At 45.2% G+C, this 15,425-nt stretch overlaps 1 protein-coding gene across 1 annotated transcript; it reads left to right on the top strand.

Annotated features, from left to right (window-relative positions):
• Positions 1-7,293: 7,293 nt before the first annotated feature.
• Positions 7,294-14,597, top strand: LOC144130330 (uncharacterized). The gene is made up of 5 exons (XM_077664264.1): positions 7,294-7,447; positions 8,810-8,871; positions 10,819-10,914; positions 13,164-13,190; positions 14,465-14,597. Exons 1-5 carry the CDS (start codon positions 7,378-7,380, stop codon positions 14,519-14,521), a joined length of 312 nt encoding a protein of 103 aa, XP_077520390.1. The 5' UTR covers positions 7,294-7,377; the 3' UTR covers positions 14,522-14,597.
• Positions 14,598-15,425: the final 828 nt, after the last annotated feature.

Genomic DNA, 15,425 nt, shown 5'->3' with positions numbered 1-15,425 from the left:
GATATACTCATGACCACTCCGCTGCACAGGAATATGCATTCTGTGCACCACACAGGTAGCCGCTTGGCCAGAGGCGAAGTCATCGAAATGGCCTACGCCCCGCGTGAGGGCACAGTCTGTGTTGGCCCTGCCTGCCAGGACTGAGGCCTCGCCGCAGTTGCAGTTGTTAGTGAACATATGCTTACAACGGACAGTCTCACCGGCCGTAGCAACTTCCCTACGGAGGCTGAAGAAATCGCTATTGCCAGGGTTGCTACCAACGTTGCCACCCTATTCATCTTCACGGACGCATAGGAAGCCTACAGAAATTACACACAGGGAGAATCATTCCACTTTCGGCACGTGTCTTTCGCAACACACACCCAGGGCCTTCAATAAAACACCTGAAGTGGGTATCTGGCCACCAAAGGGTGGTGGTGATTGAATGTGTAAATAATGATGCCCGAGCAGTTTTCTTCCGGGAACCTCCATGGCCACCTTACGAACACGCCCGGTCAAATATTCCCCCTACCTCCATTGATATTACAGAACACTATAAACTAGCATGCTGGAAATACACTCTTCCGGCAAGGGGCCTCGACAAAGTACGAACCCCGACAATCCCATACCCACCCATATTTCGTGCCATACACCCAAACTTCTTGGATTGGAAATGTCATTTCGGTGGCGAGATCTCCAAACTCATGCTCGCATCTGCTTTGAAGCCTATGGACACAAGGCCCCTGTCGGGGGATTTGATCCTCGGCTCTTGGCCAGATAGTTCAAAAACTGTACAGGGAACGCGAGCGCTCTCACGCTTTTAGACGACACGGACCTTGTCTGGCGTTTATGATGTTAAAAAGTGGGCCTTTTTAATTTATTTTTTCATCTGCCTCCTCCCATCATCATCATTCCCCATCGTGACCCTCTGTTTTCTCCTCTTCCCGTTCCCCAGTGCAAAGTAGCAGGCCAGATATTTGTTTTTCAGGCCAACCTCTCTGCCTTTCCCGTCAATAAACCCTCTCTCTATCCGAAGGCTGGGAGACGGCTCTGACCAGCGCGCAGCTCGAGGACCTCCTCTATAACGAGCAAGGGCGGCAGCGTCAGGAAACAGGCTCTCGGACTAGGTTCCCCGACCACGTCAATTCCTTGCTCCTAAATGTGTCAATAAAAAATTTCCACCACCACTTCCGCCATTAAAGCGAGACGAATCACGCAAGTAGTCAGCTGTCTCGTTCTTACAAGGTGCTTCGCTGAAATTACGTCTTAAGCATCCCAACAAGCGTTTAACTTTTCTACTAACTTGATCAGTGTGAGCTTTCAAATTTAATGTGGGAGAAACGATCCAACCTTTGTATGATGACATGGGCTGAAGCGGAACGTTACTGAGTGTGTACACCGAGGCACTTTCACCTGCTGCGAGACGCATTGTTTTGCATTCATTAATGTTAAGTTCTTTATGCCATTTAATGCACCTGAAAGCAATGCTACTTCAATCTATCTGAAGTATAGTATGTCATCGTCAGTACGAACCTGACGATAAATGCGACAGTCGTCAGCGTATAAGTGCATGCAAAAAGAGGCGCAGCTCCAAAATCGTTAATATATATTATAAACAAAAGTGGTGCAAAAACAGGGCCTTTTGGCACGCCTGGTGTTACTTCGGTTACCGTTGCGTTATGTTACCTCTAACAGAGACGTACTGAGAGCGACTAATGAAAAAAAATATTGACAAAGCCTACTACAATGGATACAAGATTCAGTGCAGAATGTTTAATCATTATTAGCTTCTGATGAACTTTATCAAAATTCTTTCAGAAGTCCAAAAAATTCAGTCTGTCCAGGAATTCCGGTCAAGCACTAGATGTAGAGCGGTTTTGAAATGATAGAGCTCCGTTTCACATGAGAAGAAAAAAATGGAAAAAAGTGGTTTGATTCTAAAATATTATATATGTTGGAATATAATATATGCTTTAATAAGTTACAAGGAATACTGGTAAACGATCATCATCAGCAGCAGCCTAACTAGGCCTACACCTGGGCAAAGACCTCTCCCAGGTTTCTCCAGCTAACCCTGTCCTTGCTCATCTGCGGTCACAGTGTCCCCGCAAACTTCTTAATCTCATCCGCCCACTTAACTTTCTGCCGCCACTGTTACGCTTGCCTTCTCTTGGAATCCACTCCGTTACCTTTAAGGACCAGCGGTTATCTTGCCTTCGCATTACATGAACTGCCCAAGCCCATTTCTTCCTCTTGATTTCGCCTAGGATGTCATTAATCCGCGTTTGTTCCCTCACCCACTCGGCCCGCTTCCGGTCTCTTAACGTTACACCTATCATTTTTCTATCCATAGCTCGCTGCGTTGTACTTAACTTGAGCTGAACCCTTTTCGTTAGCCTCCACGTTTCTGCCCCGTAGGTGAGTACTGGTAAGATACAGCCCTTGTATACTTTTCTCTCGAGGGATATCGGTAAACTGACATGATCTGATAGAACCTGTCATATGCGCTCCACCCCATTCTCACCCTTCAAGTTATTTCCCTCCCATGATCAGGATTAGCTGACACTACCTGCCTTAAGTAGACGTATCCCTTTACCACTTCCAGCACCTCGCTACCAATTGGGAACTGCTGCCGCGTTTTGATAGAGGCGAAACGCAAAGGCGCCCGTGTACTGTGCGATGTCAGTGCACGTTAAAGATCCCCAGGTGGTCGAAATTATTCCGGAGCTTTCCACTACGGCACCTCGTTCTTCCTTTCTTCTTTCACTCCCTCCTTTATCTCTTCCCTTACGGCGCGGTTCAGGTGTCCAACGATATATGAGACACTGTGTCATTTCCTTTCCCCAAAAAACCAATTATTATTATTATTAGCTGCGGTTCCCTTGCTAGACTATTGAACATTACTTCGGTTTTCTGCACGTTGATTTTTAGACCCACCGTTCTGCTCTCTCTGTCTAACTGATTGGCCATGCTTTGCAGCTCATCTCCTGATTGGCTTACCAAGGCAATGCCATCAGCGAATCGCATATCACTTAGATATTCCGCATTAACTGTTATCCAACACTTTTCCCAATTCAAGCCTCAGAATACCTCCTGTAAACAGGCGGTGAATAGCATTGACGAGATTGTGTCTCCCTGTCTGACGCCCTTCCTTATTGGAATTTTATTGCTGAATTTATAGAGAACCATGGTAGCTGCACAGTCGTTATAGATATCCTCCATTATTTTCATATAGGACTTTTCTACACCCTGATTCCGCAATGCCTGCATGACTGCTGAGGTTTCCACTGAGTCAAATGCTTTCTCGTAATCAATGAAGGCTATATATAGGAGTTGGTTATATTCTGCACATTTCTCTATCACTTGATGGATAGTGTGAATATGATCTATTGTGGAATATCCTTGGCGAAAGCCTGCCTGACAATTTGGTTGATTAAAGTCTAAGGTTGCCATGATTCCATTAGCGATTACCTTAGCAAATACCTTGTAGGACAGGTACGGTAAGCTGAACGGTCTGTAATTTTTCAACTCCTTGGTGTCTCCCTTCTTATGAATTAAGATGATGTTTGCGTTCTTTCAAGCTTCTGGTACGGTCGAGGCCATAAGGCACTGCGTATACACAGTGGCTAGTTTTTCTAGCACGATGTCCCCTCCATCCTTCAACAGATCTGCTGTTCCCTGATCCTCACCAGCTGCTTTTTCCCTTTGCATTGCTCCTTGGGCTTTCTTTATTTCCTCTTTAGTTACAGGCGGGATGACGCGTTGCTGTGCGCTACTGTCTCCATCATTAACGTTCTGATTGCATTGTCTACTGTATAGATTAGTGTAGAACTTCAACTACGTTATCCATATTGCTAATGACATTGCCCTCCTTGTCTCATAACGCATACATCTGGTTTTTACGTATGCTCAGTTTCCTCTTCGCCGCTTTTAGGCTACCTCCGTTCATAAGAGCATGCTCGGTTCTCTGCATATTAAACTTCTTTATGTCGGCTACCCTTGCGCTTATTTATTAACTTTGATAGCTCTGATAGTTCTATTCTGTCAGTAGGGTTAGGTTCCCTCACGTTTTGTCGTTTTTATTCAGATCTTTCGTCTCCTGAGACAGCTTGTCGGTATCCTGTCGGACCGTCCCACCGCCTAGTTCTACGACGCACTCCGTAATGATACCTGTGAGATTACCATTCATTGTTTTCCCATTAAGATCATCTTCCTCAGTTAAAGCCGAATATCTGCTAATCGAATATCGAATATCGCAGTAATCAAACCAATAGACGGCAATTATCAAATGACGCATATCGCGTGGGTTCGGGTTCGCCATCCCACGCATTACTCGCCTCAAAACTTTTGATGTGACATGAACACATGATCAAAAATTCAGTACGACAAAACGTTGAGTTTTTCAAAACTAATGTGGTTTTTCAAGTAAGGCAGCCGCGCCAATCAATTCACCTCCCACAATGGCCTCTTATTAGTGCGAACGCGCTAATCCGATGGGAAAACCACCAGCAAAATCTTTCGATGTATGTGGGTTTGTGCCAAGGCCAGAGCAACGGAGACATAGCAGCCGCAGCGTAATAGCAATGCTGCAGCTCAGTTATGACATGATGCCAACGTAGGATGCAAAGTTCCACTAATGACCAACCATGACTTTAAACAAGGGCATTTGCGCGAGTGTGTGTGTTTGTGTGCATGCAACCATGGCTTTATACATGTGTGTGTGTGCGTGAGTGCGTGCGTGCGCGTGCGTGTGCGTGTGCGTGTGTGTGTGTGTGTGTGTGTGTGTGCGTGCGTGTGTGCGTGCGTGCGTGCGTGCGTGCGTGCGTGCGTGCGTGTGTGTGTGTGTGTGTGTGTGTGTGTGTGTGTGTGTGTGTGTGTGTGTGTGTGTGTGTGTGTGTGTGTGTGTGTGTGTGTGTGTGTGCGTGCGTGCGTGCGTGCGTGCGTGCGTGCGTGCGTGCGTGCGTGCGTGTGCGTGTGTGTGTGTGTGTGTGTGTGTGTGTGTGTGTGTGTGTGTGTGTGTGTGTGTGTGTGTGTGTGTGTGTGTGTGTGTGTGTGTGTGTGTGTGTGTGTGTGTGTGTGTGTGTGTGTGTGTGTGTGTGTGTGTGTGTGTGTGTGTCAATTCCAAACAAAATTACATTATTTTAACGTGGATTAACAATAGTTCAATAATTTTCATGACTATTTTTAACATTGAAGGCATAGTGTTATTGGCAGAGTGTTAGCGGCCCGCCTTTGAGGTAATCTACCTCCTCCATCGAGTACACCTCTCCGCGATGGGCACTCTTCGGTCGCTTCGCTGAACGAAAAACTGCCCCTTTTTGTTGCAAAGGCATCTCAGTGTGTTTGTGTACCATGGTGCGTATTGGTTATTTCGGATATGTTCCAATGGCACATGTGCATTCATGAGCTCATCTACATTGTTTTCTTGGGCGCTTCGCTGGTTGAATTCTGCAAGGTATGAGTTGAAATAAATGGCCAGTTCACTGTGTTTAGGGCTTATATTATCATAAATTCACTTGGTATAGTCACGAATCGCTGTCCCCACAGAAATATTACATCGGGAAGAAATGGCAAGGTCAAAATACAACAATCAGTTATCGCTGAAGCCTGGTAAATAGGTGATAGTAGATACTAATTCCAGGTGCGTACAAAGGATTAAATCCAGCGTGTTACCTGACTGGGCATAATGTCTGGTGGGGCTCGTTGCAACTTGCGTTGTGTGAAACGCTGAACATGAATCTCAGAAATGTTGACACTGCGAAGTCGTTGATTAAATACAGGGATATGGATCAGACAAGGCGATGTTAGGCAAGTTAAAATCGCCGGCGAAAACAATGGAGGATGAGGGACAACGAGAGATCATTGTATTGAATGCGTCATGAAGGTTGTCAACAAAAGCAGCAAGAGCGTTCCGAGGACAAGCAGCAAGAACAGAGAGTTACTAGGACGTTCTTGACGGTAATAAAGACCCAAACTATTTCGAGATCGCAAGGGAATTTTGCTTGATACGGCAATCAGTGCACCGCCGCCGTATTGAGATTCTCGATCGCTGCAGTATACATTTTGTTTATTTGCTCCCTGGAAGTTTTCGTTTTTGGAAACTTTCCCACTGAGCCCTTTCCTACGTGGGAACTTTCCCAAGTCTCAGAAAAGCCATGATGTCAGTATCACTTGTGCATGCAGTAGAGTTTAGTTGACCGCGTTTCTGCATGACGCTGCGGATAGTTCTAAAAATAACTTGGATGCGTGGAGCACAAGAAAGCTCGCCACTACCACTAGTTAATTGTTCGGATAGATCATGTTGAGTAAGCGTACTTGGTGATGTGTTGTTCGCGCGTGAGCGAGTGTTAGTCGAGTGCTTGTGTGCGCTTTGATGGGCGTTACATGGTCGTCTGGTTACGTGTGCAAGTACGGTATAACTCGCCTAGTCATAAATGTAAATATTTTTGTTAACTAACTGCCTCTCATGATGAAGCTGGAATAACGGTGATTCTGAAAGAGCCTTTCCAAACTAGGCAAGCTGTTTTCTTGAGTAACTGGTAGGTGGACAAAAATCTTCAGTAATAAAAACGTTGGATTCGTCTAATTTGGATCGCTCTTGGAACACTATCCCAGACCTTAATATGACTTAATCTGACAATCATGGGTCTATTCTTTCTTTCACAATACGGGCTCACTGAGATTGTGAGCACGCTCAATTGTTTTCTCGGTCAGACCAAGATGAATGTTTGCTGTTAACAGATTTATTATTTTTTCTTCAGTCTCACGCCGTTATTCACTGCAGCCCTGCACTCCGTGAAAGACAAGATTATTGCGATGACGAGACCTGTTTTCGAGCTCGCCAAGCTGCGACCGTAGCTTATCTGTTGTGTTTGCAAAACGCCCTAGAGAGGCGCGATATTTGTGTGTCACCACGAGACCAACGTCCCTGCTTTCTATATTTGTCTTTTTGTGTAAGTTTTTTTACGTACGAAGCAAGTTGCTTTCTTAGGTTGCTTTCTTAGAGATATTTTTTTTCAACGCACTGAACGAATGTGCGATATGCGCGCCTTGTGCTGACCGCAGCTTTCGTAAGGACGATGACCCGGCGGAAGGCAAGGAGCGCTCCCTATGCAAACCCTTCACCGCTTTCCAATCTGTGTGCCCGCCAGAAATAGCGAGTACCCCCCAAAAGGGGAGAAAAAAGCTTTCGAGCTGGCAATGCGTCTCGTGAACACAACACAGTAGAAGCAGACGCACTGTTATCACTCTGGCAGGAAAACTACCGACGCACTGGCGTCTTATTCCTGCTTACCTCGCCATACCCTTAGCGCCGAAGATAAGACAGCCCTCCTTATAAGGCATGTTGCCCCTGGAAGGCACCATCTTGCCGCCGCTTCTGTTCATCTGTTCGTCGACATGAAGGTCTTTTTCGCCCTCGCTGCCCTTCTGTGCCTGGCCAGCGCCGACCAGGGGTTCTCCATCTGCAGTGAGCGAACCATCCTTTATTTTAAATTATTTACGACTTCCTAATGCCATTACCTCCTAAGACGTGGTGCGGTGCTGGTCCCGCCGCAAGGAATGAGCGTGCGAAGGAGATGAGCATTTCCTTTCATCCTTATGTGTGTGCTACGTGTTCGAACGAGATACCGGAGGGAAGTCTTTCATTACTGTGCCCAATGCTCACCGTTGCATTTAGCTGCTGCAAAAGCAACATCGACCATTGAACTAAGATTTTTGAGATTTTGCAACTGTTATCTTAAGACCTGGCACTGTTACCTACGCTCCTGAAGTTACTGATATGTGCTCTGCCTTGATAACACATCTGGAAGAGTCAGTTTAAGAACAAACCTTTAAATACAGCACCCAGAAAACGCAGTAGAAGGCAGAACACCGTGCTATCTGCATGGTGTATCGGATTTGTTACCGAATATGCACAACCAACACCAATGGGCGAACAGACACCGCTTATCAGCTCAAACGCGGTATCCTATCGTCCTGTCCTTCAGCGCTGTCATCATAAAAGACCTCCTATATAGACACAGTCACTTTACAAAAAAACTTGCGCAGGAAAGAGGACGCTTATAAAGACAACGAACCTGTAAGACTGGACCTTCATCGTGGAGCTTTAGGAACCAAACCGAGGACATTTACAATACCCTTTATATTTGAGGATTCTATTTTCATGACACAGTATTCAATACTTTAAAAAGTACGTTATGATGTTATATCCAATTTTTATCGAACACGATAAACCAAGTAAACAGTAATATTCATATAACTGAATACAGTCGACTCGAGTTAGTGCCTCCTCATCCGTTTTGCATAGTGCAAAATGATATTCCGTTTCACAAAAGAGTTTGAAAGAAAACAATTTGGTGCAAATCATATTATCGTCGCAAAATTATGGTTTCAGAGCCTGATTTCAAAGCAGCCACCGTACACCAACAGCAGTGCGCGGAACATGCGGAGGTCCTGGATTCAGATCCCAGCGGGGGAATGTGGTCGTCGTGTCATCCGCTTTCTCAAAATTATTTTGTATCCAAAAACAATTGCCCAGCTTATTTCGTGCTGAAATTAACCCACACAAAGGAACATACACGTCGTTCTAATGCTCTTTCACATTCGTGATGCTAAACACTCGGTCTGAGAAAACTGACAGATCATTATATTGATGTAACTACAAATTCTGCGTACATGCTCTAACAGACCACCCATCCAGCACTCATGAGCTCAGTTGGGGATGCACATTACGAGGCCACTGACTGATGAGTATACGTGATGGGATCGAGAAGGCCACCTTTCAATTAAAATGTTCTTCATTTCAAGTGGTTTCTGCCTTCATTTCCAGATGTGTCGTCCGATGTCAGGCACAACCTCGTCACTTGCGTGCGTGCCAATGTCAACGAAGAGGTAAGTGGCCGAAAGGGCCGTCACAAAATGTCCATCTATCACGCATTGAACCGTAGACGACGCCACTGTCCCAATAATATTTTAACTTTGAATTAATTTCTTAAGTTCAGCCGAGAAGCATCGTCTCGTAGTTTTCAGAGTTGGTTTCCGTTTTGCCGAGACATGAACTGTTGACTAAAATACTGTATCTAACAGCGCCAACACAGACAAGCACAAGAGACGAGGAAACAGGCGACCACAACGCTCACTATCAACTGAAGGTTTGTTTCCGTGCCACTAAGTATAAATGCATAGCTGACACCAGTACGGAAAGCCACACAACGCGCAAAAAAAATAAATACTCGACAACAGCAACAGAAACAGTCTGGAAATCAACAGAGATTATTAGTACGCCAGAAGTTACAGCTCTCATTGCAGCAACGCTAATGAAGGGGGCGCTGACACATGCATTTCTCTGCTTCAGTGTCTCGTCTGCCTCGATTATTTCCGTTGCAGGCTTATCCCATTTGTTTGTTTTTTTTTGCCATCACTGTTGTTTCACGATACAGCAGCACTCACAGTTTTTCTTCTGTTTTTGCCCATTCACAACCGCGGCAGTGAATTCCAAGATGTCCGGAAACTAGCCTTGAAACTCTATATTGCAGTGTCCTTTTACTCTTTTTATTTATGCAGCATCTGTTTCCTCGTCTCTTGTGCTTGTCTGTGTTTGCGCTGTTCGATACAGGATGCTTAACCAACAAGCCTGCCAAAACGTTCTAGTGACTAAAATCACCGTACCTCGTTGTGTGCCACATTGATAGACTTTACAGGCGCAAGTGTAGCTTGGCCCAGGAGCGCCTTAATTGGCACAAGGTGTTTTTTCTCTACACATAGTGGGCCTAAATACTCATTTTTCAGAGATTTCACCCCAAGCGAGCTTAACACAACGCACGGGGAAAGCACGTTTTTTATCGCCGATGGATGCCCGCTGGCATTGGGGATTAACCCCCGCACCACCCGGATACAAGGCGGTTGCTTACTTTAAGTCACTGTGTCACTCCTTTATGCACCGCATTCCTTATGCGGAAACAGCATGTCCGTCATACCGAAAGCCGGCCTACCATGCAGGCATTTAGCGCGGTGAACAGCTGTGAGAGAAGCCTTGAAACTAGCCCTACTTTTGCCCTGTGCAGCGAGCGCAATTCAGCCGTTTCTTAGTCCATCACCGCCAATCTGTCAAGCCTTTTATGTTTTTTTTTCTTCTGCTGAGATAGCGGTATACCTCCACTGCTGGGCACACGCGTCGCTTCAAAGAAAACTAGCGCAGCCTTAAACGACAGGGACATGAACCTCCGGTGGGGTTTCCTCAAAAAATCTTGTTATGCTCCTTTTTGCTTTTAGACACGTGAAAACATTTATGAATACCCGTTTTTGGTCGCTGGTTAATTTCTGGTGTTTGCGTTTCCTTCGTCGTTGTTTCTTTAGTTTTCAGCGTGTGCCATTGCCCACATAAGTTCGGCCTGTTCTTTAATAATAGACACCTTTAGCATGCCTTGTACCGTGTTACCGTTACCGGAATGCCGGGAGCCCGCCCACCGCCTGCCCGCACGCGTTCATTGGTCCCGATGCGGCATTCGCGGAAGCAGCTGCCGGGTACCTGGCGCCATCTGGCGCCGTCAAGGCGATTTGCGCTTGCTCATTGGCTGCACGCGGGCTCCCGGTACTCCGGTACCGGTAACTGCAACACGGCACACGATATGCTAAAGGTGTCCAATGTTCAGTTAGAGCCAGCGTTTTTCCCGTTGACAACATACCTCGCCCCCGTTCCTGGTCGCTTCGTTGTAGGTGGGGAGTGGCTCTATTTCGTTCACGACGCTGTTTTTATACATGTTTATAAGAGATAGATGTCCTTGACATGTAGAGGACGAGGCATGCCTAATCATGATAACAATGTGTTTTTCCCTCCAGACCAGCCAGAAGCTTGGGGAGGTGAAGCAGCGACTTGAGTGCGAAGACCTGGACTGCGTCTTCGAGAAGATTTGCGAGCTAGGCCGCGATACTCATGTAGGTCTCTTGCATCATGCATAGTAACCATGTGCGAGCCTTAAAGCAGAATAAGCCTGGGCTTCAGCATGCTGGCAGGCATAGAGGGTGTTTCACCTATGATTTTACACAATTTTTAAAGATAGGCTTTCTGAGTTAGAGGAGCGCTTTTTTGGCATAGCATTGTCAGCCGCATAGTACATCCGAATGCAGCAAAGACATGCTAACTAGCAGGCTGGTTAACTAATATTGAAATCCAACCTTTAATCTATTACTGTCAGGCACCTTAATTATTGAGAGGCGCGTAGGACATGGTAAGTGGTATCCATATCAGTTTTCCAAATTCGAAAACGCAGTTACCCTCGGCGCTATGTCGCAACGAATTTTGGCTACATCGCACCAAAATGCATGCGCTTCCGAGAAGCTTGCAGGCAAAGCAACCTCTCCAGTGCATGTAACTCGTCGAAATAGCCAAGATTTTTTGGACCACAGCGCCAAGGGTAACCGCATTTGCGAAATTCTGAACACTTGCATGGATATTACTAATGGTGGGCTGCTTGTCTCTCAATAATTAAGGCACTTAATAGGATTAGTTAAAAAGTCAACTGTTCAATAATATTTACCAGTCCGCTAGTTAGCACGTCTTAGATGTATCGTGATGTACTGCACCGCTGATAATCCTGTGCCGAAAAAGGTGCTCTCCTAACTCAAAAAGCCTATTTTTTGAATATTGTGTGAAGCCTTAGGTGAAACACCCAGCATAGCGAGTCGAGAGAAAAGCAATACTAACAAGCATTACACGAGCAGCGCAGTCTTATTTCATTCGTTAGACCAAGTAGTTACACGTTTCGTTTCGGGGAGCCCGGTAATCCAGAAATAAAAAAAAAACACTCAGGACAAAAGCCAAACACGAAGAAAAACAATCCAGACATCTCAAGAAAAATAAATCTTAATCAGTGTGGCAAGATGGTGAAGTACACAGCTTCCAGCGCTTATGGAGCTAACCCGTCTATCTTTCCGTGTGTACCAACAGCTCTGCACGGAACGAAGCCGTTCTTCGGGTAGCGCTTCCCAGGACGGTGAAGCACATTGGACTGGCAAAAGCAAGGAGTGGTGGAATTTCTTAAGGAGATCTAAAAGCAGCACACTTAAGCCATATAGCACGACAGGTCGTCTTGCGAATGGTTCAGACCGCATTGGCCGGCATCAGCGATCGATAGCCGCTGTAGCATTCGCTTCTCCCTTCGTCAACAGTGCGAAGACTTTTTATTACTTTCTTGTCTGCCATCTTGTACCCAGCTCGTGTTTGACGTCGAGGCACAGTGCAGAAGTAAACGAAGGCAGTAAACTCTACGGCGCATTCGCCATAACCATTTTTGAGACGTGCACGTAATATTAGCTAAGCAGCTGTCTATAAGCCATTTTTGCAAGAGTAGGCGGTGCTAGTGGTAGGCGGGGAAACTCCAGCACAGGTTGTTAATCGCAAAATGCTGAGTCATGCTACGCTGCAGAAATATTATGCATCATAAGTCGCTGCTATGACTAGGCGGCATGGCTATGAATGTTTGTACAAACTCTATACACCTTACATTACGTTACTTCTGAAGTGCTGCGTCATGCCATATGCAAAAGTGCTGCATCATGTGTCGCGACTATGACTACGTGTCATGACTACGCATACTTAGTACAAACTCTATACACCTTACCTTACGTTACTTAAAAAGTACTGAGTCAAGATATATTGCAGAATGACTAATAGTCATGATTGTGGCTGTAATTCATGACTTTCATAGGTGATAGTATGCTGCTTTGCATCATCTATGACTATACATGCTCGCGTACATGTATTGTGACGTCGTACACTGGCGTGCTGCATCATCCGAATTTCGTGCCATAGTTGGCGGCGGACGGCGAACTGCTTTTGTGCTAATGGGACATATAATGCTTTCGCATCAAAAGACGCCCGTGTACAGAGCGATGTCAGTGCACGTTAAAGAACCCCAGGCGGACAAAATTTATCCAGGGCTCTCCACAACTGGATTTTTTTATATTCCTTAATCTTTCATTCCCTCCTTCCTCACATCCCTTACGGCACGATTGAGGTGTCCACTGAACGCTTGAGGTTGACAGCCCTGACTAATGCTCATAGACCAGGAACCTTCGACTTAAAAGTAAGAGCTCTAAAATTGTGTATCCAGCTTGCAACAATTAAGCTTACCGTGCACTTTGATTGGAATGTCTCCTATATATGCGTCTTTCCTTACTTACAGCAACAACATTCTAATTCCTTCTTTTCGGTAAGTGCGAATTTCCGTTTCTTTTTTTGTTCGGTTTTGTTACCGCGGAAATAAATTGGGTTTTTGGCTGTGCACGACACGCAGATTGCAACGAAAGAGCAAAATAAATAATGTCAGATGGAAGTAGATCGGTCGGTTTCAACATAAAAATCAAAACCGTTCAGAACAAATTACAAAAGCGTTAATTTCGACAAAGAATAAGAATAAACTTTTTTCCATTCAGTGATAGAGTTATGTGAGTGAAAAACAAAAACAAGTGTTCCAAAGAACACTTGCAACACTAGGAACTCCCATTTCTGGCACATTTTCTTGTGAGACATAGCGCTCTTTGTTAACGAAATACTAAATATTGATTTGAGGTCAATCTGCCGAGTTTAGACCGCTGGAGGTCAGTGGCCTCTCCTTTATATTATTCATATTTTAAGCCTATTATGCTCACACATATGGCGAAAGGGGCTAGCTTCATATTATGCAAGAATTTTACTCCTGCAATCGGAACTGCCTGGCGCAGGTTCCACTCAACTGTACCGAGTTTAAGCTGGAACCAGACCGATGCTTTATCAGAGATAAGGTTTGTTTTAACCACGGAATGCTTTAGCGAGATACGAGCGAAAGCTGATATGCAAAACTCATGACAATGTAAGGATGAGGTAAACACATAGATGTTTAGAGTGCAATTCTGAGTCAAAGTGGATGTCTTGAAATATGTGCTCCTACGGAAGAGACAACTCATGGTGTCTAATAAGCTTGGCTTTAAACTTGGAAACCTTTATGGTCATTTTCCACTTGTTTCATTACGTGGCAAAACTAATCAAGGTAAAAAAAATGGACGCGAACTTATCCGCTGAAATTAGGCCACAGAAATATTGTTCAAATAATTTTAACGAAAGTATTGCCTGCGCCTAATAAATATAGCAAACGCTTTCACGCCAACAAATATAATTACTTTGTGACAATGGCCTGTTTGACTACTGTAATATTTATATTGCAGACTCAGTGAACTTTAAATTTTAGCAAGACGAGTCAGTACATGCCACTGTGCGATAGCGATTCTTTTAGATTTGCAATGCAAGCGGCAACATCGCAACTAAACACTGGCGCAAAATTTCTAGTGCACTCTAAGCACAGTCTGTAAAGTTAAAAATAAATTGCACGTCAAATTTGTATCCAGACTGTATTAGTTTCGTAATGTGGTTACTTTCAAACATTTTAAAGACGGCGACTCTGCCAGAGCAGTTGTCTGGCGAGCCTGTACCATGTGCTCTGTATTGCAGGAAGAAGTCAAAGCTGGCGTCCGTGCAGCCCTTGTCACCTGCCAGCAGAACCACTAGTTTTTTTTTTTCACTGTCATTTTCGCTGTCTCATCATAAGCAATTAAAGTGCTTTCTCTGTCCTCCCCATCTGACCGCTTATTATATTTTACCGGCACCAGTGTGAGAGACGTTTGGTGCTGCCTGCGGCACTGGAACGAACTACTCTTATATGTTTTGGGTAAGAAAGATACGGCGTTCCAGCGATTGCACTCTTGTCGACATGCTTCTTCCACCCTTCGGGGCGGCCAAGCAAAGCCCGAGTCATTTCGATGTATGGGAATGAAAGCGGTGGCGGACAAAATCAAAAACGTGAACAAAATAATCACAGCGACACCTAATTACACCTAATTTTATGTTGGCAATGTATTAGCATTAAAAGCTGTTGATGCATTTACATCAGGTTTTGGGGACATTCTTTCGTGGTTGTGTTTGCTGACCCCTGGACATCCCTTTGCACATAACCAGACTTCTCTTCGGGTCCTCTAGGTGGTGGCCTATTATTTATTCCAAGGTGTCTATTAGGTACGACCCGGATGCAATGAAGATACATCGAATCGTCAAGTTGTCGCTTCCGGTCCTAATAATCATGCGACCGACGGGGCGTCTTTCTCCCGACGACGGTTCCAGTGCTGTCGCATTAATAAAAACAGAACGATTGTCGCATCCATCATCTAACCTTAATTGTCACCGGGGTTGGTCAATCAGCAAGAAGCTGTCAGTTTTCTTTTCAAACACACTGGATGCATTTACCCTCTCCAGTTTTTCTCGAACGCTATAGGTAATGTCTCTGGCCATCTTTCTGATGAGCTTTGCAGTTCAACTCGTGTAGGTGAGCACAGGCACTCCGCAGCGGTGCTTCTCCAATCGTTCGTCGTACACCTGTCTGTTCACCCGACGTGGTCTTTGCCACCTGTTAACGGGA

This window comes from Amblyomma americanum, chromosome 4, assembly GCF_052857255.1.
Source record: "Amblyomma americanum isolate KBUSLIRL-KWMA chromosome 4, ASM5285725v1, whole genome shotgun sequence".
Classification (NCBI taxonomy): Eukaryota; Metazoa; Arthropoda; class Arachnida; order Ixodida; family Ixodidae; genus Amblyomma; species Amblyomma americanum.
This window is presented reverse-complemented; position numbering and strand designations above follow the sequence as displayed.